At 45.3% G+C, this 25,847-nt stretch overlaps 1 protein-coding gene across 10 annotated transcripts in view; it reads right to left on the reverse strand.

Moving 5' to 3' along the window:
• ETV6 (ETS variant transcription factor 6) overlaps nucleotides 1-25,847 on the reverse strand; it is a 240,627-nt gene that overhangs the window by 132,586 nt on the left and 82,194 nt on the right. For 7 of the 10 annotated variants that reach the window (XR_004351778.1, XR_004351775.1, XR_004351776.1 and 4 more), the window contains exon 2: nucleotides 9,526-9,655. Coding sequence is in view for 5 of the 10 variants with exons in the window: in XM_032645764.1 (XP_032501655.1) it covers nucleotides 9,526-9,655 (130 nt within the window). In the remaining 5 variants the exon portion in view is untranslated. Of the gene's footprint in view, nucleotides 1-9,525; nucleotides 9,656-10,198; nucleotides 10,369-19,836; nucleotides 19,958-25,847 lie in introns of all 10 variants that reach the window. The other 3 variants (XM_032645767.1, XM_032645765.1, XR_004351779.1) reach the window with 2 other exon arrangements.

Here is a 25,847-nt window from a genome sequence, read left to right on the forward strand (position 1 = left end):
TTCCCAGCCCACAGGAGCATTAACCAATCTCAATCACTGGCAGCGTAGGGAAGCACCCAACGGCGGCGTCGGGGCGCTGAACTGCCGTACTTCCTTGCAGGAGGGCATATCCTCACAAAACAATCACAGCTAAAGTCGGGGACGATTGCCTGCGTCATTAAAATACCACGATCTGCACTAAAATGTGATGCTGAGTGCTCGAAATCAAGTGAGCGATCACCATCCTTAGCATTTACAGGTAATGCTCCACCGCTGCTATGCCTCGTTATTTCTCTACTGGAATTCGAGAACAAGAAAATGTCTGAGCAGGGAAGAGCCAGTGATTTTACACACTCAGGCCACTTCGCTTCACAGGCGAGGAAACCACAACCCTGGGAGGAAGAACGAGGTGTCTGAGACCACCCCACCCACCACGGACCACGCTGGGCCAACTTTCCGAGGAATGACCGCAGACAAGAGCATCCCCTGCCCTATGACCCTGCAGTAGAGTTTCCCGGAACACAGGTCAGGGGTGTAAACCAAGGCAGCAACACATCCGACAATTTTTCCGAAGACGCGTGTCAGATTAACAAAAAGCATTAGGCAGTGAAATGGTTTAATTTGTGAACCCAATAATACAACCATCATTCGAACACATCACCTTTCCTACCGTTTAGTAATAATCGGGGAGGTAGATTATCTCTTTAAAAAGATGGAAAATCGTGGACAACAGGCACCTCTTTTCACTTCATTTGATTTTGTTTCTAACACACCAGCATTTACAGATACCTGAAAATAAGTTGCAGACATCAGTCTCCAAAACGGATTGAATTTGAAAATGTACCTTCCTCTAAGTTCAAAAGATAATTTAGTGTACACTAGCTTGGATTTTCTCCTTCTAACCAACAGCTAGAGGGAAATGACTTTCAACAGCTCCTAATACTTTTAAGAAGCAACATGGTGAAGTGCATACAAGTCTGGGTTTTGGAATTAGATCTGGATTCAAATTGTGCCCCCCCCCCACTTGCCCTCTGTATGACCTCTGGCATGTGATTTACCACTCGGAGCATCAGATATAAACAAGATAGAATATCTACCATGTAGCGTTAGCGATCGTTCAGCATAATACATACATATACATATATGGCATCAAGAAAGTGCTCAATAATCAGTGATGACAATGATTTCTTATTCCATACCCTATTGCAACAGAGATTCTCTAGAGTGGTACCTAATATACAGTGGACCTCAGGATGGCGCTTAGGAGAAGCAAAGCTTCTGTAAACTGGAAGGTGGGGTATAATGACCAAAAAGGAAACTGATTTGCCAAGGTAAGCCACTCTTGGAAAACAAATGGATAATTAAACCCTAACACTCACTGTTACTTCTAAAGTGGAGCTACATAAATGCCCAATAGCCCTGTAATATTTCTTAAGATAGACCTCTCAACACTCACCTAGGTACCTTTTTTAAAAAAAAGTGATTGTTACCTCTCTCCTTGCAAACCTTCCCCCTGCCTCTTTAAAGCGGACCACTTTAGAGAAAGCCCCCAGCCCAGAACAGAGAATTCAGCCCTAGCCGAACTGGTGAAACAACATGTTCCCTGCACAGCCCTGCACGGATGAGAATCTTCCTCCCAGGCATCCTATCTACACCCACCCCCCACACACAGAGCTCTTTATCTAGGGTCTACGTCTGAAGTCTGCATTTCTATTACTGAAATCTTAGCACCCCATTTGAGGCTATTTCTATCCAAGATCTAGAGGAAGCAGAAATAGAGAATAATTTCAGAAGAATGGGGTTTGGTCCACCTACCAAAGATGGAGGCAGTAAATATCAGGGTGGGGGTGACTAATTATTCTTAGGAATTTACAGTCAGCATGTAGTCAGAGACAGGGACCCTTTAAGTCTCTCAAATCCTGCCCCACCTCGCTTCTGAAGAAACCAGAAAAAACAGCCACCCTACCCCAAAACACACATAGATGGTTCAGGCGACTGAATCAGAATCTTCTCATGGCAACGGTGAAATCGGCAACGCCTGAAGGTCCTTGGTAACACTGACCTCTGGAAATGCATAAAGATGAAACGGGCAAAGTCATGCCTGTCAGAAACTCCAAGAGTCTGAGCTACTTTGAACTCAGGCATGGAGCAAAATGGGAGAAACTATCTGTCATTTGAAGATGGAAACTTGCTCCCATTTCTAGAGACTCAGCCCAATCAATATGCTTTGTGATGACGGGGAGGTCGTGGGGAGGAGCCTAGGGAAGCACAGCTCGAGTCAACATCGTGTTGAATCTTTATCACACCAGCCAGCGAGTGTTGTAGAGATACGTGTGAGGCTGGCCGCTTAACTGATGCACGGGGAGTCCCCAGTCTGCAGAACCCTAATATGCCAAGAGAAAGACCACAGCGGTACTGATGGTGGGGAAAATCCAAGGGGAGACAGAAGAGAGGACAAGGAAGAAATGGAAATATCATTTCTTATTTCCTGTTGTTCAAGTCTATTCATAGAATGAGCTGGTTCCCATCGACTTTTCTTCTTAAATGGATCTTTCGCTGCATCTGTCATAAAACTTCAACACTGGGTGTAGAATGGAGCCGGGTATCTCCAGGCTCATGTAAATATCCCACAGCACCAGCTAGGGACAACCCATAGCCAGTGACTTCCAAATGTCTACTTCGGAATTCCAAGGAAAGCGAGAGCCTTCCCCCCAACTCCCTGCAGGACCGCAGCCACTTTGTCAGAGCATTTATCAGAGGATCTGCCTTAAATGTACACGGAGTGCACGGCACGAAACGTGAAGTGAAAGAAAAGGTCGATTGACCTCTGGTTATATATTTTTTTTCTTAAAAAAAAAAAAGACATCTATAAATAGCTGCATTTATTGAAGCTGCTTCCTTATCAGGAAGCATGCAGCTAGGAATTAACGTCTGCCTGCATCGGAAATTCTTGCAGACAGCAAACCCAAAAAGGAAATTTCCCTTCCAAAGCATCCTGGCTGTTCTGTTGTGGCCTGTTTTTTCTCTTCGAGCTCTTTGAAGCCGCTACCCAGGGCCCTGTGCGGCTGGAAAAGCAGAAAGCCTTGAAAGTAAAAAGTGAAGGACCCCTAAGGAAGGCTTGAGGGGCACAAAAGAGAAAATGCTGGTGGCTGGCCATCGTTGTTATAAGTCACGACTGCTTTGTCAAGAGACTGAGAAGGAAGTCTCCTTCCCCATGTCCCTGCCTCAACTCTGCTGGTGATGTCACCGTATGTCACAGGCAGCTGTGTGAGGAGGGGCCGTTTGGGGAGCCCTGATAATGGCTGAGGATGGGGGAGCATCTGTCAGGTCTGAGGAGGTGGGCAGGGAAGGTTGAAGGAGATGGCAGATTCAGGCAAGGCCAGGGAAGAAAGTAGCTCCAGACAGAGGTACAGGTACGGTGAGGGAGGAAAAGGCCCTGGGATGGAGTGCCCCAGAGCAGAACCAAGCTCAAGGAAATCACAGAGTCAGAAAATAAAGCTTACTTCCATTGTGACCTAGGGAAATCAGTCTCGACGTGTGCAGACAGAACTCCAGGCCCTTTCTTTTCTTTCTTTTTTTTTTCAGGCCCTTTCTTTAATGAAACAAGCAAGCACATCCATGCTTCTCTTGGCCCTTGAAAGGGAAGATGCACCTCCTCAACACACGATTTACCAGTTGTGGAAACTGAAATAGAGCCCTCATGAGTTCCTGGCCACTGTTTGCAAGATGCCACATGCAAATTAGCTCTGATACTTATAAGAAACCCTCATCAACTATATTTCAATAAAATTATTTTTAAAAACCCACAGAAAAAACAAAACAGACCAAAAAAAAAGTTGCTTAGAGAGTAGATCTTAAAAGTTCTTATCACAAGAGCAAGAACTGTAACTATGTGTGATGATAGATCTTAACTGTTATGATCTCCAGGCTCATGTAAATATCCCTCAGCACCAGGTAGGGACAATGGTCATTTCACAATACATACATATATTGAATCGTTATGTTGTACATCTGAAATGAATGTGTTATATTTCAAAAAATCTTTCCGTATTTTGATAATCATTGTGATTACGTAAGAGAATATCCTTGTTCTTAGAAAAAATACACAGAAATATTTACGGGTAAAGGTAAAAAAAAAAAAAAAGAGAAGAAAAGAAACCATCATCAGTAGGTGTTTTATGAAATTAGAGCCTTGGAGAGGTGAACTCATCTCTCTCATAGAGAGAGGCAGCCCTGGGATGCCAGCCCGTTCAGGTCTGTTGGAACTCAAGTCCTTCATATTGCTGTGCTTTTTCAACCAGAAACTCCGAAACAGCAGTGGGCCCTGTTCCCAAGAGGTCATTCCTGATGAAATGCCAGGGAATGTGGGGACTTGGGTGGGCCCTTCGTGGCCAGCGCTGTCCTGCTGGTGGCAGAGAGATACTCGATTTCAATGTCAGCTCACTCAAGAGGGAGAAGCAGGAGGAATGGGTGAGCAAAACTGAAATAATTATCTGTTGAGACAGGCCAGCCCGTTGAGAGGCTCGGCACAAAAGAACGGCCAAGCGCATTACTGGAGCCCTAGCTGTTCCCAGTCCCCGCATCCACGGCTACCCAGACGCCAACAGTCAGCACTGCCTCTGCTTTCAAGTCCGAGAGACTCTGCCATTATGTTTTCTCCTAGGAAGGGGAAATGGTGACTTCTGAAATAGAAATCATGTTAGATTCTTCACGTGCCACATGAATGTGAACAATTCAGTGTAACTATCTGAGCCATGGTCATCTCATCAATAAAACAGGATTAGTAACACCTAGGACTGCCGCGTGATTAAATGAAACCACATATACGAACACATTTTGTTACTTACACTAATATAGAATACTAACTAAGATTATCCTTAATTCCCATTTTTTGCCTCTTCTTTGGGAACGGAAAGAACTTGAACGTGTATAAGATTGTTGGCTGCTCCACTCAGTAGCAAAGAGAAGCGCTGCATCTCTTTTCAATCTCCTGGCTCTAACCGAGCGACTGCCTTACACTCGGTCACTCTGCTGAGACTGCAAAATCGCCCAAGGGGGTGAGCCACGAGGTAACGTTTCCAAAGGAAGGCATTAAATTAAATTATTAAACACACAAACAGGAGCAGTAATGTAAGAATTCTGAAAGATGCACAAGGAAAGGAAGGAGAGCCAGGGGGCTATTTCTGGAGTCCCGATTCCAGACAACCCTGCGCAGCTATTACGGCTATTTATGAACCCGCAACGTCATAAACCGTAACCCTATTAAATGTGATGAATGAGTCCTGGGTTCCGATTTTTAAATATCAATTCCCAGGAATTTTAGAAGAGCAAACTGGCACCGCAAACGGCAAAGGCTTTAGACAGGCGGCATCACGTCAGCCTGTGATTAGAAGCAATTCTGTCGACTAAATGCGAGATGATTCTGTTAAAAGGAATTTACTAAGGAAAAGGCGTTCAGCGATTTAAATTCTGCCCCATACATCTGAGATACACGCACTGTGGTCACGTGGGCGGCCCGGGGCATCACGACTTGAGGCTGAGTATTTCGCAGGGCTGGCATCAGCTCATAAGGTACATTTTGCTACCCCCTTGGCACCCACCGGCCATTATTTAGAAAAAGTGGTCCCTGGGCAGACAAACTAGAGAGAGTCTCTCCTTCACACTAGGAGGCCGTTCACCGCTCAGAGGATCAAGAGTGATCTCCTCCAGGCACTCTCGGGGCTCCACGGTCCTGTAAATGTTCTCAAGGTACCATGAAAGGTTTACTTTCCCTTTAAAGAATGGAACTTTTCTGGACTTCCCTGGCGGTCCAGTAGCTAGGACTCCATGCTTCCAAAGCAGGCAGCGCGGGTTCGATCACTGGTGGGGGAAATAAGATCCCACACGCCGCACGCAGCCAAAAAATTAATTAATTCAAAGAATGGAACTTTTCATTTTCACCTACCTGCTGCAATTGTTACACTTCAGCTCTTCTAGCCTCAAGCTTTAAAAAGAAAATTTAGTACCCTACATGGAAGGAAGGGGGAATAAAAACCTTCCTATCTTCTCAATAAACAAACTTGCTTCTGCTCTCCTGGTGCAACAAGGAAGTTCCAGGAAGATGCCGCAGGATCTGGTGGGTAGGAGGGCAGGGAGGAGGCCTGGCCAGGATGGTACGGGGCTGGCCCTCCTCCCCTTGGCCCAGACTGCCCCTGCCTGTCCCTTTCAAGTCCTCTAGAATCACCACTTCGGGCTTGCCCCAGTTATCACTTTGGTGTTTTGTTTTTTTTTTAATCAGAGGCAAGGAAGAGGAAAAGCCATTACTTTCTACATCGCAACAGCTTCCTAAGTTGTCACACTGTGTCTTCAGCTTGCCCTGTGTTTGCAGAACAAAACGGCGAGGAACCTGCAGTACGAGAACCTTAAATATTATGATCCCTGCCTTCCGCCCTAACCAGGAAAGGCTATCTATTGATTTAAGAAGGAAAGGAGAAAAAGAAAGGGTTAAGAGAGAACGGGTTTATCTGGAGATCAATGAGGACAGAGGGCGAAAAGAAGCCACTTGGAGGCATACCAGTTTGGTGAGTATCTCTTTAAAACAAGCGGCTAAAAATGCTTTCAACCCAGCAATACCATAAATGTCCTGCCGCTGTCTTGGCTTTCGGATTCTTCCCCGTACTTTCCACGAGCATTCCGCTGGGAATTGTCTGGAATCCCAGATTCAAACAGCAATAACCCAATTCCCTCGTTAGAATATTTATTTTCTTTTCGGTTTGGAAACCCAGCTGGGATGCATCCTCAAGTGTACAACACGGCCTCAACCATCCTAGGCACTCCAGGAGATGTTTCTCAAACAGCACAATGGGCAGCCTAGTGCTGGAACAGGACAGGGAGGCGGGCAGCTCAGTCTCCTGTGGAAAGTCCCAGCTGAAGACAGACAGCAAGAGCCTGGGAACCTCCACTTTCAGAGGATTCATTCCAGATGTGGGAATAAATGGTGTTACCATGGGGCTGATGCAGATTGCAAGGAGGGCTCTAAAGTCAGGCTGCCAGACAGGAGCATTCAGACAAAATCATCACCATGACCTGAATCCCTAACCTAACAACTGACTATGTTCTAAGGCCAGCAGTAATGTGCTATAGTCCTGTATCTGATAATTCTCTAACGGGGCATCCATCCACCCACCCATCCATCCGTCCAAGGGAGATATGCGAACTATTCAACAACTGATCCACCAGTCAGAACAGAGTCCAGCCAGAAACCAACCCTCTGGCCACATTAGTGAACAGTGGCTAACTGTCAACCCTGAATTCATCCAGCCATCTAAGAAGTACCTATTAAACACACTTACATCATGGCCTAACAGATAAAAGCCCAGGCTCTGGAGTCAGACGGAACTGAGTTTGAACCCTGACTCTATCTCCTACTGACTGTGTGACCTTGGCAGGTTACTTAAATTCTCTGAGCCCTAAATTCCTTATGTGTGACACGGATATAACAAAAATACCTACAAGGATCGCTGTGAGAATTAAATAAAATAATTTCCATAAAGGACCTCACATAGTGCCTGGTACAGAGGCATCCCACAATAGCTATTAGCTACTCTGACTGTGTGCTAGGCACGTGGCAGGGCCCGACAAGACAGTGGTGGGCAGCACCGCTGTGACTCCATGAGGAAACTGTCAACCCAAGAAAAAAAGTAAAGTGTTGGTATGGAAGAAACAGTTCCAAGTAGGGAAAATGATGTCTTAGGTGAGATCATAATCTTTTCAAGTTAAGAGGACTGTTGAACATTCTCCTGTCCAATCACAATTTTGTATGGTAGGAAAACTGAGTGTTAGGAGGACTGACTCACAGTCGAACAGCTAGTCTAACAGCAGAACTAGTTAAGAATTACAACCTGCTGGTGGTCAGCTCGTTGTGTTTGTTAGTGCGTTTTACTGTGTTAACTTTTTATGGAGGGGCAGTTCTGTGGTCAAAGAGCTTACATATGTGAAGTCCAGAGACAAACCAGGAGTTAGGGTCTTTCCGGAGCCTGGGGGATGGGCTGTGTCAAAGTACAGGAAGAAAAAGCCATGAAACCTCAGCCTACTGGGGACAGGAGTTTATTATTTCTTTTTCTCTCTTTATGGAGACTTCAGGCTCCATAAGGGCAAGGAGTTGGGTCTGCTTTGTTCATTTCTGTATCCTGGCAACCAGAAGAGTGCCTGGCACAGTGCAGGTAACTATTTGTTACCAATAATAGGTAACTATTTGTTACCAATACCAGTTAATCAGTAACTATTTGTCCAACGAATAAATGAAGGAGATTAGGTAGCAGGAGTGCTTTCTCTGCATGGCCCGAGTATGTTCCACCCCAAAGTGAACGGTCCTGAAGTGAATAGCTTGGTCATAGAACAGCTTGGGGAGGGAAAAAAGGCTGTTAGTGGTCTCTTTCCCAGGCTGTCTGCTCACAACACTCACTTTTGGTGCCACAAAACTCCATTTTGCTGAGTACAGCCGTGCCCTCGATCGTGACCATGGCACCTTCACAGTCCCAATCTCTGCTTTAAAAGTTCAGTGTGGAGAAGAGGGTAGATTGAAGCTGGAGTGTGCTGACCCTAGTATATACCAACTTTGTAAACACCGATGGATGCAGCAAGCTGGAGGAGGGGAAGGGTTCTCATGGCCCCCCACTCCCCTTCAAGGATCCCAGCCACCATCCTCACCGTCGGGGAGAAGGGGTACGCCAGCAATGCACGCCGAGTACCTCCCAGCATCACAGTTGTGTGGTCTGCTGAAGGAGCACAGGGAGAGGAAAGAGAAGCCTGCATCCTCTCTTGCTGTTCCCCACGCTCAGCAGGCAACCTTCTGCTTTCTGAGGAGGGATGGGCCAGGCGGAGCAGAATAATCTGGGAAGCACAAGCACGCCCGAAAAAGACGGCAAGTACAACTGGGCCACCACTCAAGTCATGAGGAATCAACTAGGGAAGGGCCAAGGTGACCCCCCCCCCCCCCCCGCCACCTCCCGCCGTGTCGTGTCCTCCATAACCTGGACTCGTGCCCTGAGGCTAACAGTCAAGCCAGAGAACCTGGCATTTTCTTGGACACCGCGACCAGGGTGGCAATCAGGTGATGCATTCTCCCCGGCTGCGCTCGGCATGCCGGATCATCGGGGCTGGGTGGCAGCTCAAGAAAGAAAGACAAAAAGGAAAGGACAGGTGCTGGGTGCTTTGAAGCCTGGCCCCAGCAGCACAAGTGTGGAGGCCCCGACGCCCTGCTGAGCTGCAGCGTGTAGTATGTCATAGTCAAGAGACGAAATGAACACGCAGAGAAACGACAGCCAGGAAGCTCAAGCTTTTCAAAGCCATTTGCAGGTGGGAGGGGGCGAACGATGCCAAAGCAGCTTCGGGAGGTCGTGGGAAAACCATCTCAAGGCGCGCCCCTGCCGGGCTTGCAGCCCCGCCTCCCTGCCACCACCACCTGCCCCCCCACAGCGGTCGATCCTTCTGTCCAGCTGTCGGTCCGTCCGTCCGTCCCGTCCAAACCGCCCCCCCCCGTCCATCCCGGGGCGCGCGAACACTCACGCAGGTGCGCGGGCAGGCGGATCGAGTCTTCCTCCATCCTGAGCGCTCGGGGCACTGGCACATGAAGCGGCGTCGAGGAAGTGTAACTGGGCACCGGGCTCTCGGGGGGTGTATATGAAATCCGTTCCTGCTGTTAAAAAGAAGGGCAGCAAGAGGGGAGGGGGGGAAAAAGACAATGAAAGCCTGGAACTGAGGGCTGACATCGCGAGGGGGCGGGTTCGGGGCGTCTGGGTGCTGGTCCCCTCTCTAGACACTCCGTGCAGCTGGCTTTCAGATCGCCAGCATCAGGGATTTGTAACAAAATGCGGGAAAGGTTTAAAATCAGGCTTTTCCTTTGCCCTCGGCTAAATAGGTGTCCTTTTTTTTTTTTTTTCCCCTCTCTGTACTAGTTGTTTGTTCCAGTAAAAAGAGGGGAGGCAAGACCAAGGGAATGAAGCAATATGTCTAAGAGAATGGCGTTAAAGACTCCTCTCTCAAAAGTTACTCTTCCGGTCCCATAATTAATGTCACCAATACATTAAAACCACCTTCCCTCTTCTCTGGCAATATCCCCATCTTCTAATCAAAGTAGGATTCCACACTCAGATCCAATGAGAGGTGAGCCCAAAATGATGGCTTATAAGTTCGAGATTTTAGTTAATAAATCTGCAAGCAAGATTTGTCTATCACCTACCTATCTCATGACACAGCTACCACCACCAAAAACCTCCAGTGTTTCATTTTTCCCTTCATCGCAGGGAATGATCTGCCACCAACAGTTATCTCCTTGTCCCCTTACGCTCCATCTTAGAACCAATAATTTCTTTCCTTCTGAAGCATCTCAAGGCTCATGCAAAGAATAACCTGCATTTAAGGAGGTACGGTTTAATCGAAGATTCTTACTCAACTGACAAGGAAAGGGGGAGGGGAGACCCAGCACACCCACTGTTTAAATTCAAACAGGCGGCATTTGTTAGATCAATTAAAACGACTGGATGGGATGGGAAGGATTAGTTTTAAGTTAAAAATGTGCCAACTAATGGCAAGAAACCAACTATGGTGTACACCGGGGAGAGCAGTGCAACTTGCATCTCAGATCGACAAATACCACCTAGTTTGACTTGCAGTCCATACATAAACCACAGAAACGAAAAGAAGTTGTGTTTAACAGGGCAAAGTAAATTGGGACACACACGGTCCAAAAAATAAGAGGGGGCGGGAGGAGATCGGTAAGATGCCGTTGTGAAAACAAAAATGGAGCAAAAGAAAAATCACAGATTTAAATAAAACGAAAGGGGTGTTTACGTATTGGAAAGAGTTCTCTAACATTTTATACTCCATCAAATATGCAAAAGGAAGCAGGGGAGTCCCCCAGCCCTGTAACCAAACTGAAGCTTCTCGTCTGCTCATAACCTGGGAAGTTTGGCAGCTGTGGCGGAAGTTTCGATTTTAAATGAATATATACATATTTTTGTAATTTCCGAATGGAATCACAATAACTTCCCTGAGGCATCCTCTACCAGCAACTAGGGCCTTTGGAAGATTTCTGTTTAAACATACATCCTAAAGTTTCCTGGTGAATTTCTTAATTAAGGGCAGACACATACACCCTAGATTTCATTTCTGGATCAATGGAGAAGTCCTGTGAAAGGTCACCCAGAGGCAAAACCTTCAACTTCACTTTTCTTGAACTTTACCAAACATCACACATATTCTGAGCAACTCTAACTTAAGGAGGAGTTATATTTTTGGTGTTTGGCTTGGGGTTTTTGAGGTGAAAAAGTCAGACATAAACACACATATGGGAAACATACGGAATCTGCTGAGGGGTTTTTCAAGGTGAGCTAGGCTTTTTTAAACATTTTAAACAGTCTGTTTTTCTAGTTTAACAAATTCTCCATACACTTCACCCCCTGAATAACACCCCACTGCCACCCCAGTCCCAATATATGTCTCGATATCTTATCTACCATTATTTTATTCCCAGAAATAGCTTTCTGTTTTGTTAGGGTTTTTGCAGAAATGAAACTGATGATGAAGCAAACACGGTGCAGCCAGATAGCTTTCAGACGGCATGGCATGAGTGTGAGAAAAAACAAGATGGCATTTCCTAAGACGGTGACTTTCTCTTAAAGCAAGGAGAAACTCAGAAGATCCTATAACTAGTCCACGTGAGTTAGAGGCCACCTCTCCGCGCTCCCTCACCCTCACCCTCACCAACTCCATCAAGGATGGAGCCCTCAAGGCAGATTTTACTTTATTTCTTGGGGAAATATACCTCCAGCCTGCGACTCGCTCAATTATCGTTGTGTTGTACCTTCTTTTCACTGTACTTTCTTTGGAGGCAGCCCCCTGTGTGTTTACATTTGTGTGTGGTTCCCAGTCCTTCCTGCTACACTGAATGCCACACCTCAGGGCTTGCCCTCGGATTTTTATGCCACCCCCCCGCACACGTCCAAACAATTGCAGATGAAGCCAACCTTGCTATTTCATGATGAAACCTATAAAGAGAAGGCCGGACACCGAGTGACTGTGGAAATTGAATGCCTCTCACTCCTGAGGATGGATTCCACTCAGCAACACCGCGACATCCTAAGCCTGCGATGGGAAGCTCTTTTCAAAAGTTTCAATGAAGAGATTCGTCAGTAACAAAAGAAAGGGTGGGTATCTTGACCAAGAGGGGGAAAAGCAAAATGTGCTTCTAGGGTCTTGAGCAGCAATTTGCTAGCGGCTGTTACACTACCGTGACCCTGGGTTTAGCGGCCAGCGCAGCGCTCAGGGGACCCCGGAAAGGATGCCGCCCAGTGTGTGGGCTCCTTTCCGAGGAGAAGCAAGCACACCCCTGGGCATCCCCCACCAGACTTACGTCCCTTGTCTCTCTTTCTGTCAATCTCTAGGGTGACTCACGTGGTCCTCATTTTAAAATCTGTCATTCTAACCATGCACTTAACATGTACCGTGGCACAATCAGTAGACCATCAGCAGTGAGGAATATGAAACAAACACTGCTGTCCCCGATGGAGACATGCAGGCAGAGGGGCTAAGTGAGACTAACATCCGATTCCCCCCAGTAACGGAAACCTCTTTATTCTCAGAACTGCCTCTCTGGTCCAACCCCAAGGAAGAGAAGGGGAGTATCCCCGCTTACAGCGCATTCACCTCGAGAGCAAATTGTCAGTCGGATGAAAACCAGAGGTGTTTTATTTGAACATCACAGAGGGGAATAACGATTTCCCCAAGAGGATTATAACCACTGCTCTCATTAAATGAAAATGGTGCTGACACTGACATTAATGCATTCAAGCGTTGGAGGGGGATACACTGCCAGCAGAGGTCGATGATGTGACTAAAAATGCCGCGATGTGGTCACATTATTGTTTAGATACCGAAAAAGGAAACATGCTGCTCTCAGACGTGCAGGCACAACCTACCAAACCAACTGGGCAGAACAAAAGGGAGCACCGCCGTTTCTAAGGCCAATTGTAATACCTTTGAGAAGGGGTGTTGGAAGAGCAGCACAAAACCTCTGGAAGGAGACAATAAGGCTAAAAATAGTTTTAGGCAAAGGATGAAATGTAAATGTAACTAACCATTACAGAAAGCTTTCAAAACATTAAATGGAATGCGGAGTTAGGGTTGCTACAAGCACGCTATTGCAAGCGAGCTCTATCCCCGACCATGAAGGGTCACAAGGTGACCCTTCAAGAGGCAGTTCTGAGAATAAAGAGGTTTCCGTGATTGGGGGGAATCGGATGTTAGTCTCTTTAAGCCCCTCTGCCTGGATGTCTCCATCAGAGACAGCAGTGTTTGCTTCAAGGTGGCCCATGTAATGCTGCTCATTTTTTTAAAAAATTTATTGAAGTAGAGTTGACTTACAGTGTTGTTAATTTCTGCTGTACAGCAAAGTGACTCAGTTATACATATATATACATTCTTTTTCATATTCTTTGCCATGATGGTGTATCACAGGATATTGACTATAGTTCCGTGTGCTATACAGTAGGACCTTGTTGTTTACCTATTCTATATATAATAGTTTTTGCAACTGCTAATCCCAAACTCCCAATCCATCCTTCCCCCACCCCCCTCAGCAACCAGAAGTCTGTTCTCTATGTCTGTGACTCTGTTCCGTAGATAAGTTCATTTGTGTCATATTTTAGATTCCACGTGTAAGTGATATCATACGGTATTTGTCTTTCTCTTTCTGACTTACTTCGCTTAGTATGATAATCACTAGGTCCATCCATGTTGCTGCAAATGACATTATTTCATTCTTTTTTATGGCTGAGTAATGTTCCATTGTATATATGTACCACATCTTCTCTATCCATTCATCTGTCAGTAGACATTTAGGTTGCTTCCATGTCTTGGCTATTGTAAACAGTGCTGCTATGAACGTAGGGGTGCGTGCATCTTTTTGAGTTATAGGAGTATATGCCCAGAAGTGGCACTGTTGGATCATATGGCAACTGTATTCTTAGTTTTCTGAGGAACCTCCATACTGTTCTCCATAGTGGCTGCACCAATTTACATTCCCACCAACAGTTCAGCAGGGCTCCCTTTTCTCCACGCCTTCTCTAGCATTTGTTATTTGTAGATTTTTTAATGATGGCCAGTCTGACCCGTGTGAGGTGGTACCTCATTGTAGTTTTGATTTCCATTTCTCTGATAATACTTAATAATTCTGCTCATTTTTAAACCAGCCGCTTAGAACCTGTGACTACTGCATAAACCAAGCTTGTATGTCTTGTGTTCAGTAGGAAAGTGGTGTTTATCCTTCCTCCACGCCCACCCCGTGGCTGCCTTTTACAGACAAGAGATAAAAACTGAATATTATTATCACCAAAAAAGGCTTTCCTTTTCAAAATTATTTAATATAGAGCTTCTATAAATCATGGGGATCCCCCAGCACGTTTACACATTTGTTTTTACGTCACTAACTCTTTGAAAAAGCTGAAAGGCTGAGAAATTTAGAGCTTACTGACCGTTAAATACTAACCTTCTGGAAATAAAGATAAGGCATTTCTGTAATAGAGAAAAACAGAAATAAAGTCTGGTTGTACAGTCCACCGCCCCAAATCTGGGGATTCACCAACTACGGATTGAAAACATGCAGGGGAAAACAAATTTCAGAAAGTTCCAGAAGCAAAACTTGAATCCGCCATGTGCTGGTAACTAGTTACATAGCATTTCCATTGTATAAGTAATAACGACATGACTTAAAGTATGCGGGAGGATGTGTACAGATTACATGCAAATACTACACCATTTTATTTTATATAAGGGACTTAAGCATCTGTGGATTTTGGTATCCTCAGCGGTCATGGAACCAAACCCTCCTGCAGATACCGAGGGACAACAGTACTTGCAAAGAGATGGTTTAGAGGTAGTTTCAAAGATTTCTTGACTGTAGAGCTAAGATGCCCTTGATTTAGGAACTTTTTCCAGAAATAGCCCCCATCCCCCTTATGAGTGCCAGGATTACCCCAAAGATGGTTTCTGAAGCCTGTGTAAAGTCTTGAGGACAGAGAGTGTGATGGAAACAGTGGTGCCCATGGACCATTTCCCAAGGAAATACAGTAAAAATGCTGCAGTGCACTTTTCATCCTGCTACACTTAGGTGTCCCTTCTATGCACTGAAAGCCAGCAACCCAGACAAGAGGGGAAACAGTAGGCACCACAGGTACAGTGGTCGTGCTAGTAATATTCAAGATTTTGAGGGAAGGATTTCCTTCTCTTTTCCACCCTGCAGATTTTTAGGAAAGCTGCCTGGGAAAGCTGATGCTTCTACTACAGCCATCTTCTACAGACTAAAGAAATCTCTCCTATGGGAAACTATTTATTGAGGTTTACTCAACTGAAGTCTGAATACACAATTATTTAACTACACCCTTCTGGCTACAGAATAATTCAAGGCGGTGGCTTTGGCTTTCATTAAATAAGCTTTCATTAATAAGCAAAAGCAACACATCACCAAAAAACTGAACAAGACTGAATTCTGAGCTGCACGGTTTTCTAGGTTTTTGGTGCCAGGGGTGCAAACAGAACACACAACAACCTAAACTAACACACTCTTGATTGCCAAGTCCTTTCACTTGAAAAACTACACCGAGTATTTTGCTCACCCCCAAATTTAGCAAGATCAACTTAAAGGACTTGCGGAAAGATGCAAACGTCACTCTTCTTTGCTAAATTTACACACAGCCACAGTCCACGATATCTTTCTCAGCTTTCGAGAAAGAAACCATGTGCTTTAGGGTCTGGGGTGAGAACAGTGTACCTTAGGATGCGAGGGATTCAAGTAAGAACTGCGAAGTAGAACACCAGGTCCATCAAATCACAGCAGTGAAGTTGTGATGCTGTCTTTCCCTCCCACAGAGGCTCCAGGAGACGCCTTTTAAACAAGTGACCCGAGCCGGTTCCCCTCTTAGTGCCCGTCTCCTCTCCCGAGAGAAACATCCCTCTTGGCGCTGAGTCATCAGATTTTTACACCCCAATTGGTCTTTGGCTTTTAACATGCTTGCAGTCATTTCCAGCAAGAAAAATGGGAGTACCCCATGAAAACAGAATGGGCAGGAGCTACACTCCTGGTCTCTGGAGCTATCTCCCTTGGTCACCCAGACGCCCATTCAGCCGTTGCGGGGGAGGGTACGCCCCACAATCTACATTCACAGTGACGTGGGGATCATCTGAGGAGCCCGGCTTCACCTGTCCAAGGAGTGCTCTTGCTTTGGGCACTGAAGAAGATGGTTTGGGACCTGAACTACGTAAATTCCTACATGCTTAGAACTGAAATACAGTCCTTTTCCTCCTCTTCTTAAGGCTACTCTACCCTAAATCAGAAGACAGCGTATTGTCTCTATCAAACAGATACAATCAAGTCAAAGCACCTTACGTCTTTCTTTTGCCCAGAACTAAGTTATCGATGCACAATGGGATGAAAGAAAAGAAGCGTTAGCGATAGGCCACGCAATCAAGCACTGCTGTAAAAGGCCGTTAAGGTTTTGTTCTCCTATGATTGTTATGAAATCTTTCAGCATTCACCAAGCATCCACTAGGAGGTAAGGCCTGTACCAGGCATTACAAAGTCTACCACCTTTAAGTCCTAGGATTTCTAAGATGGCTCCAATATTAAAAATTCTGGCCAGGACATGGAAGCAACCTAAACGTCCATTGACAGAAAATGGATAAAGAAGATGTGGTACATATATGACATATATACAATGGAATATTACTCAGCCATAAAAAAGAATGGAATAATGCCATTTGCAGCAACATGGGTGGACCTAGAGCTTATCATACTAGGTGAGACGGAGAAGGACAAATGTCATATGATATCACTTACGTGTGGAATCTTAAAAAAATGGTACAAATGAACCTATTTGAAAACAAAACAGAAATAGAGTCACAGATGTAGAAAACAAACTTATGGTTACCAAGGGGGAAAGGGCGGGGGAGGGATAAATTGGGAGGCTGGGGTTGACATATACTCACTACTATATATAAAATAGATAACTAATAAGAACCTACTGTATAGCACAGGGAACTCTGCTCAATTCTCTGTAATGACCTATATGGGAACAGAATCTAAAAAAAGAGTGGGTATGTGTATATGTATAACTGAATCATTTTGCTGTAGAGCAGAAACTAACACAACATTGTAAGTCAACTATACTCCAATAAAAATTAATTTTAAAAATTCTGCATCACTTTACCCATAAATACATATGGGTACTCATACATAAATACTTATACTCCTCAGAACATATGTCCCAATCTTGGTTGGAAAATATAGTCATTGCGACAACCAGGGAGGGAAGCTAGCATTAAAGGAGCGCTTGGCATATACTTCCCACGAAGCCTCGATTTTATTTCAGACTCACAATATCCCTGCAAGGAAGGCATCATGACCCCCATTCCACATGATGAACCTGATCTGAAGATGGCAGGGGGGAAGCAATCTGTTCTAGTCACCAGCTCGGGAGATGGTACGGCTGGTAAAAAGAGGAGACATAAGAAATTACATTGAAGTAGGGCCAGCCCGTCCACAGTGGCTTCACAACTAATGGTGACTCCCACGAGGTAAGTTCAAGCTTGTAAGAACAGCTGCAGCTTTGGAATATTTCATTGCTTCGTGCCCTCACTCCTCACAGAATTCCAGGGGGGTCCCCGAGGGTCGCTCCACAGAGGCCCCGAGCCAGGGTGCTGACTGCTTAAGCCTGTTGCTTCTGCTACTGGGAACAAAGATGGACGGCGTATGTGCCTTTACCTGAAGGAAGGAGACTAAATGCAACGTGCGAGGGGAGTTCCCCTGGCATGGCCCCTGAGCGGGGGTAGACACCAGCATCCATCCAGGGATGCGTGTTACCTGTGGGACTCCATCAGCAGAGCCGTCAGGGCATTTCGATTGCTGGTGCCTCTGAGGACTCTACCTCGTACTGAAAGCTCGTCTTAGGGGATTTTTAAATAAAACCATGTTCCTTTTCTCTCTAACATTTTCTTCGACAACCACAAAAACCATTTCCCTTACTCAACACCTCTTCATTTATCCAAGAGCAGCAGATCTGAACGTACAGGTGAGACGAACAGGAGCAGTGAGGAGGAAAGGCCCCGTCAACATTTATCTGGGGCCTGTTCGTGGGCAGAGCTCTGAACCCCGGAGGAGCGCGTCTGCCTCTGGGGATCACAGTGGCTGCCATCCAACGACGCTGGTCCAGGGGTCTGAAGACGCACCCTCCCCTTCTCACAAATGAGGAAGGGGTGATGGAGGCGCTAAGGGGGCTTGTGGGGGGGGGGAAGACTGAAAGGATCGAAATAGATGTCTTCAACTTCGGAAGGGCTAATATAAGGCAGAGCGAAGGCTTCCCCTCAGCCCCCCAGAGGGCAGGGCTGGCCACACACACCTGTGCCCTAGGAATGTGTGTCTGATTACTGCTCCCCTTAAAGCCAATTTAAGATGAGGCTGAAAGGTGACTCTGAAAGGTGTTCCTGCACTGGGAATTAACTCAAGTAGAACTTGAAGGTGCCTTATAACTAAGTCCAAGATGCTACTTCTGCGTGATCTTCTATCTCCTGGCGAGTCAATGCTTATTAATTACATTGTGGGCAGAACACAGCCAAACAAAACAGGAAGACCACGATCCCCCTTCTCCATCAACTAGTCCCCAGAGGCCCCTCACACGATCCGAGGGGTCTACCGAATGTAATAAGAAAAATTACTAGTATCTACAACTTGGAGCAACCCTTTCGAAGACAAGCATCAAAGACAGAAACTCAAATAGATTTCCTAATTTTAAAACATTTTAATTAAGATCCTTTCTAACCCTGAGATGCTATGAATCTTTTTTTTTTTTTTCTCTTCTGAATTTCTTAAATATTTCTGACATGAGCAGTAGTAAGCAGAATCTCAAGCTGTGATTCCTTTTCATGCCAGGTTGTGGTTTCCAGGGAGGTCTGTGCGTGAAGGATGCTTAGCTCATTTGGCTGGAACCCAGTGCTGACGGAGGCAAGGTCACAGGCTTTAGACCTGGATGGGAAAATGAAATGCATGCCACCCCATGGCCCAGATTACACCCCTAATCCCTGCCAGCATACAGATGACTTCTTTTAAGGTGGAGATTACGTGAGCTCGGCAACAAACATCACCACTATTGGAAACCCCAGTAGCGCATGTCCTACTGACAGTGGGGTCACTTTAGTATAAGAAAGGTGGCGTGACTTCATACAGAACCAGCTGGTGTCACCTCTGGGAAAAATACCGTCTTGCTGCGGGATTTATGCACAAATGCCCCTAAGCTTTTGATCCACCTTTTGAAAAAGGGTCACAGAATCCTTTCTTCCTAACTAATTCTAACAGCAGAAGAGACAGGTACTCAAAATGAACAGCAGCTTATATCCTGGCCACAACAAAGTGAGGCCAAGTTCGGGTCTTGATTAGCTGCTTTCTCCTCCACTTATGCTGTTCCCTCTAATGATATGGCTATTACAATTAGCCAATCTGCAGTGTCCCTGCCTGGGGCTAACAAGTAATGAACTGCAAGTGTTACTGTTTAGTTATATCAACGCCGCCATTAGAGAGAGCTTCTCAATTTCTCCCCGCAAAGCAGAGATACCTTCCAGGCATGTTCTACCTGCCCGTGGGGTTGCTCTCCCACTGCACTCACAGTGCCCCTGGGTATGAGCTCCCGGGGGACTCACGGGACCTTAAGATTGGGACAGAGGAAAGGATGAGGGTCAGGCTTCTGTGGAGACCAGAGGTGGAAGCAGCAGAAGAGCCCCAAAGGGATGCTTTGAACCTGCACATTAACCACTGATTCCTCCCTCCCTCTTCACCTGCCTTCTTGTGCCTCATAAACGTTCTCCCCATCCCCAAGCAGCTTTCCTCTTTCTGTTACAGCATCACTCTGGGCTTGGTCCATCTTCATTTCTTTCGTGAATGACTGCACCTGAAAGTCTTATAAAAGGAAGAGAGAGAAAGAGAAGCTTTTAAACTCACACCCACAGCTGATTGCTGGAGGTGACTGGAAGGGAGGCAACTCAGACCCCCTTTACAATTGAAAAAGACTTTTTGTCCTGTGATGTATCTTTACAAAACGTCCACAGCTGAAATGGACCACACACGGAATGAGAAATGTGGGGCTTTAAAAACAGGCTACCAGAGCAAGGTTTGCATTCTAGTTCAAGTGAGGGTAATCCAGAGAAATGCTGAAGAAAGTCTCTAAAATAACAGCCCCACTGAAGTCTGCATGATCCCACAAGGTCCTAACTAGATGCTGCCCGTTTCCAGTGAAATAGGAGACAACCTGGCCCCCCGACACATCTCAATCAGGAAAGGAGAAGGCTGGGTTACAACCACTGCCAGGGTCAAGTTGAACAAATTCCCTTGCTCTACATATATCAGAAAATTCCTGGGTTGCTTCAGGCAGACAAAGAAATAGAAAAAGCCCTGTAAACGATACCTAGAGTAACAAGTGCAAACGAGGTCTGGTACAGATTCATGTCTCTGGGAAAATGTTTCCTACCAATATAATTTTCAACAAAACCCTACTGAGAACACTATACTTGAAAAGCACCATAAAAGAAATGTCAACATCTCCTCAGCGTATGCCGTCTGAGGAACTGGCATTAAAATACCCAACCTTTACCATCACATAATGTTATTTTAAAGATAAGTCACATGAAGCTTGTGAAATACTATGCGTTTCTTGAAACAAAGGCTCTGTATAAATGCAACGCATCATTACAGTGAGAAATTTGTAAAGTCCCGAATAAAGCATTACTTTTTATACATGCCGTAAGAATTAAACCTGTCTTCATGGTGCAGAGTGGGAAATTAACTGGAACCACAACTGAAGATGGACCGTGACCTCACACATGACTGACTGAAGAATCGGGGCAGAATTTATCTGCCTGCCCAACCTGCAGCCTCTGTAACTCAGAAGTAACCTATACACAATCTTGAACATTGATTAAGAGGGTCACGCACCTGCATCTCCTCTTTTAGAAAAACTTTTCCAGAAGTAATAACCATCCTGGCAAGGAATTTCTTATATACTTTGTCAGAAACCATAGACGTTCCCTGATCTTGAGACACATGACTCCTTACAGGAACTCAGAAAAGGCATCCTTCCCTCCATGGTGGTCGTGGTTAGAAAGACCTGGGAGTTTGGGGGGTTTTTTTGGACAACTGATGACTGCAAACAAGTTCTGCTGCCAAGGTGAATATTATTATGAGAAATGCTACCAGCGTTAGTAGCATTCTAAAAACTTCATGACAGGAATGAGAATGAAATATAGACGCGTGTGTGTGTGTGTGACGACAACGGTCATTAACAGGGTATGAAGCGGCTTGAAATAACAAACTCATGCGCTGCACTCCTGGAGCCCTGGTAAGACTGATCATTTATTTTACATAAGATCCTGGGCCTTCGTTACAACTACTGTGCTCGACAGTACATGAAAAGTATGCTTGAGTGTCCACATACTTCAGGGACTCGGCATCATCTAATCATTTGGGAAATACACATTTTCTAAATCAGGTATTCTGAATCTTCACTGCACATCAGAATCATCTGGAGAAGCTTTAAAAAAGATCCCAGTTATCCATTAGCAGAGGCAAACTACTGATATTATATACAGGATGGATAAACAACAAGGTCCTACTGTACAGCACAGGGAACTGTATTCAATATCCTGTAACAAACCGTAATGGAAAAGAATATGAAAAAGAATATAAAAAATTAAAAGATTGTCTTTAATTGCCAAAAAAAAAAAAAATCCCAGTACCCAAGTCAACCAGCCAGGTATCTATCTATCTATCTATCTATCTATTTTTTTTTTTTTTTTTTTTTTTTTTGCGGTACGCGGGCCTCTCACTGTTGTGGCTTCTCTCACTGCGGAGCACAGGCTCCGGACGCGCAGGCTCAGCGGCCATGGCTCACGGGCCCAGCCGCTCCACCGCATGTGGGATCTTCCCGGACCGGGGCACGAACCCGCGTCCCCTGCATCGGCAGGCGTACGCTCAACCACTGCGCCACCAGGGAAGCCCCAGGTATCAATATTTTTAAAGCTCTTCGTGAGATTCCAATATGCAGAGAGGTAAGGCTGAGAATCAGTATCTTCAATCAAGACAGAAATGGAGTAAATCCAGACACGTGCTAAATGATTATCTTTCACAGTAGTTTCTTAGAAACCTTATTAACCCATTTGCTAACTGTCCTTCCCTCCTGAGTAAATTGCTATTGTTCTGCCTTTAACCATAAAGTAGAGACTATCGGTGTAATACAGGAAGTTCCCACCTGATGACTACCTGGCCCACAAAGGAACAAGTGCCCCAGACAGGTGTGTCTGCAGCGGTTCCTCTTCCCTCCCAACTGCCTCTGGAGTTCCCCCAGCCCCACCCCCCGGGAGGCTGCTCAGCTTCACTTTCTGGAGCTCCACCTGAAGCCCATGTTCTCAGCACCGGCTGCGCTTGACGTGGGTAGCAGGGCCGAGACAAGGGTAACGATGGAGAAGCTAGAGGGAACGAAAACCCATTCCACTTCCGGATTGCCCTCCCTCCCCCTTCCCACACCCAGAAGGGTCTGTCTGTCTTCATGTGTTCAGGCCCCAGACCCCCTCTTTCTGGCTCAAGAATCCAGCAGCTTGGAGTCCAGGGGGCCTCTTTTCCCCAGATGAGATGCATGATCCCCATGACGGCTGTCAGGGCTGCCTGAGTGCCACTCGAAAATGGCGAGTGGGATACATCTTTTCCCCAAAGTAACCTTGCTGCTAGTGATTAGGTCTTTATTTTTGCACATGAACTGTCAACTGACTCTAACCTGGAGGAAGGTCTTGACCTCCAAGCAGCTGACTTCTTAATAAAATCTTGGAACCCTAAACTAGTAGAAATCTCCAGCCTGCTAAGGTCTTCACCAAGATAGTTGAAAGTCCTTCCATGACATGCTGCCATGTCCTCCTAACACCCTTACGAGTCATATCACCAAAACCAGCACAAAACCTACTTGACAGATGTAGGAACTGAGGTGGAAGGATTGACAAGATTCTTGAATGAATCCCATAACTGCTCTGGAGGGAGCAGAGTCCTAAACCCAAAGGTGTCCTCTTTCTCTGGAGTTACACCTTCTGTCTCTAGTGTTGTTTAAACTCTTGGTCATCATGATAAAGTCTGTGTATAAAGTGGCCCTTAAGGGGAAGCGTAGCTCACTTAAGAACCTAGCTGGTTTATTCATTCATTCCTTGATAAAAATCATTCTGCAAAGAAGACACTGGAAACTGAAGTCCTTCCAATACAACAAAACTTTCAACAGTTTCCAAGCATCTTGATGTTATCAGTATTTTCTCTCTTCTTCCTTTAAGCAACATACAATTCTAAAACACTGATCGAACTGTGGCATCAAGATGGCTTTGTCATCTGAAATTCACTCAGGTGTTGAAAGTCCTAGAGTGGGCAGTAATTCTCTTTGCGTCTTTCAGAAGCAACTTGCAAGCTACCCTGTGAAAGCCTGCCACAGCGTCGCTAGCCAAGCCTCACCAGTGGTGTCAACAGTTCTGACGTGGAGCTGCCAACAACTGAAACCTATCAATAGGAAGATCTGGAAAGTTTAACCAGAAGTTGAAATACGGACTCTACAAATCGCTTGGAGCTTGTAGGGTTGAAACAGGAGCTTAGAAAAAGGCTAATATTTCCTTCATTGCCATGGAATTCCTCTCTAGTTGTATTACTTTATATTCCCTGCCACAAGCCAATCAAATCTATGCTGACAATCCCCAAGACTTCTGCCTGAAGAAAAGGTGAATGAACCAGGCAGACACAAATGACAAAGCACTGATGTCGTTTACAGTTCTTTGTTCTCATGAGAATCCGTGGTTTCTGAGTGGGTGAAAAGCATTTGAAAATCATTCTGACGAACAGAAGAAAACTATCTTCTCAATGAACTTACTCTTATTAAAACCCATTTTCCAACCCTCAAATGTCATAAACCCATCCATAGAAAAGACCACAGTAACACAACGGGGAAAATGTGTCTCTAACTTTTGAAGTCTAGCAACTTCCCATAGGAAGTCCTAATCACACTTCCAATGGACGCCCTAAGGCATTATCTAGACAGGCACGTTTGACAGAAATATAATGCAAGCCATATGCGTAATTTAACATTTTCTAGTTGATGCAGAAGAGACAGATGAAATTAGTTTAAATAATATATTACATTTAACCCAACATATCCAAAGTATTCTTTCAACGTATACTCAAGATATAAAGCTATTGAGATATATTACTTTTTTTATACTAAGTCCTTGAAATTTACTGTCTAGTTTACATGACAGTTCAAATCAGACACTAAATTTTCACTGCAAATACTTGATCTGTGTTTATAGTTCACAGAATTTACAGCCGAAAAGGTAAATTTGCTCACCCAATGCTGTTCCAAATAAAATTTTAAAGATTTTTAATAACTGACTCAAGTACATTTTAAAATTCAAATTGATTAAAACTAAATAGGTCAAGAATTCAGTTTCTCTACTGCATCAGCCACTTGTAATGCTCATAGCCTCATGGAGCTGCTAGTGACCATATCGTACACAGCAGGTTAGATCCTGGGGCAGCAAGCACCGCCCGGGGACGAGTGGAGGACGAGGTGGGACGCGCTCGCACATCCTTTCAGAAACATCCTAAACTCTGGACGGACAAGGGCTACAGATGACCCATGTTCCTCGCCCTTCATTTCTCCAACTGCAACAGTCAGTCATTAGATTCATCCAGACTGACAGCCATTTATAGAGGACGAAGGGGCTAGAGGTCCTTCCTGCCCCTGTACTCAGAGACAATGAGCTCTCAACACTCAGCAAAAATACACAGGAGTTTAGGCTCCATGAGGTCTTTTACTTTCTTCTTCTCTCTCATTATGTCTCTCTCTCTCTCTTTCTCCCTTTAACTGCCCATCCAATTTCCCTGGGAGCTGAAAAACGAGTTCATGCAGGACGTCACTCTGCAGAGTTTCAGCTCTCCTCCCCAACATGAACAGTCACTGTGCATTGCAACCTTTCCTCATCTGGGTCATCCCTGAACTTGGCCACAATCCTTAGGAGATGCCCAGAAATATAAGCCAGCTGTAACTCCTAAAGCTCTGGGGCACGCGGTTGAATACTAATTATTTCTACCACCTAGGACTCTGAACCATAAAATCGAGGTTTAGACTTCTCAGAAGATAGCTTGCCCTCATCAGAGGAAATGTGTACCTAATTAGACGAAAACAGAATTAAAGCAGAAGGAAAGCTCCATAAGGAGTAAAAGACACGATTCAACAGCCCTTGAGAGCAAGTCTGGTTCAGACCCGCCCTCACCTGCCTGACCTGACTCCACACAATAGGTGCAGCAGATGTTGAAAAAGGACACAGGCTCCCTAGGCTGTGACTGACGTTCCACCTGAAGGACCTTCTTGAAAGGAAGGATGTTCCGTAAGGACCTTTGATAAGGCACATCCCCTTCCCCCAAATACTCAGCCTCTTACTAAAACTAACCTTACAGTTTTAACGAAACTTGTAAGTACCCTTTTACCAATGCTAACCGTCCTTATCTGCTCTCCCCTACTGGCAAGACTAGAAAACAACATAAGTAGAAGCCTGAACAAAGAGTCCCCCATATCCTCCGCAATGATTCTTCCCTCTACAAAAACTACAAAAAGGGGGGTTCAGGTGCAGACCTGAACCTCGTTTTCTCAGCTACAAAATGGAGACAATTGTGCTCACTGATTGATAAGGTTCTGAGTAAACTGATTCAGTTAAAATAGGTAAAAAGGCCATGCCATGGGCTTCCCTGGTGGCACAGTGGTTGGGAGTCCGCC

The sequence above is a fragment of the Phocoena sinus genome, chromosome 10 (genome assembly GCF_008692025.1).
Source record: "Phocoena sinus isolate mPhoSin1 chromosome 10, mPhoSin1.pri, whole genome shotgun sequence".
Classification (NCBI taxonomy): Eukaryota; Metazoa; Chordata; class Mammalia; order Artiodactyla; family Phocoenidae; genus Phocoena; species Phocoena sinus.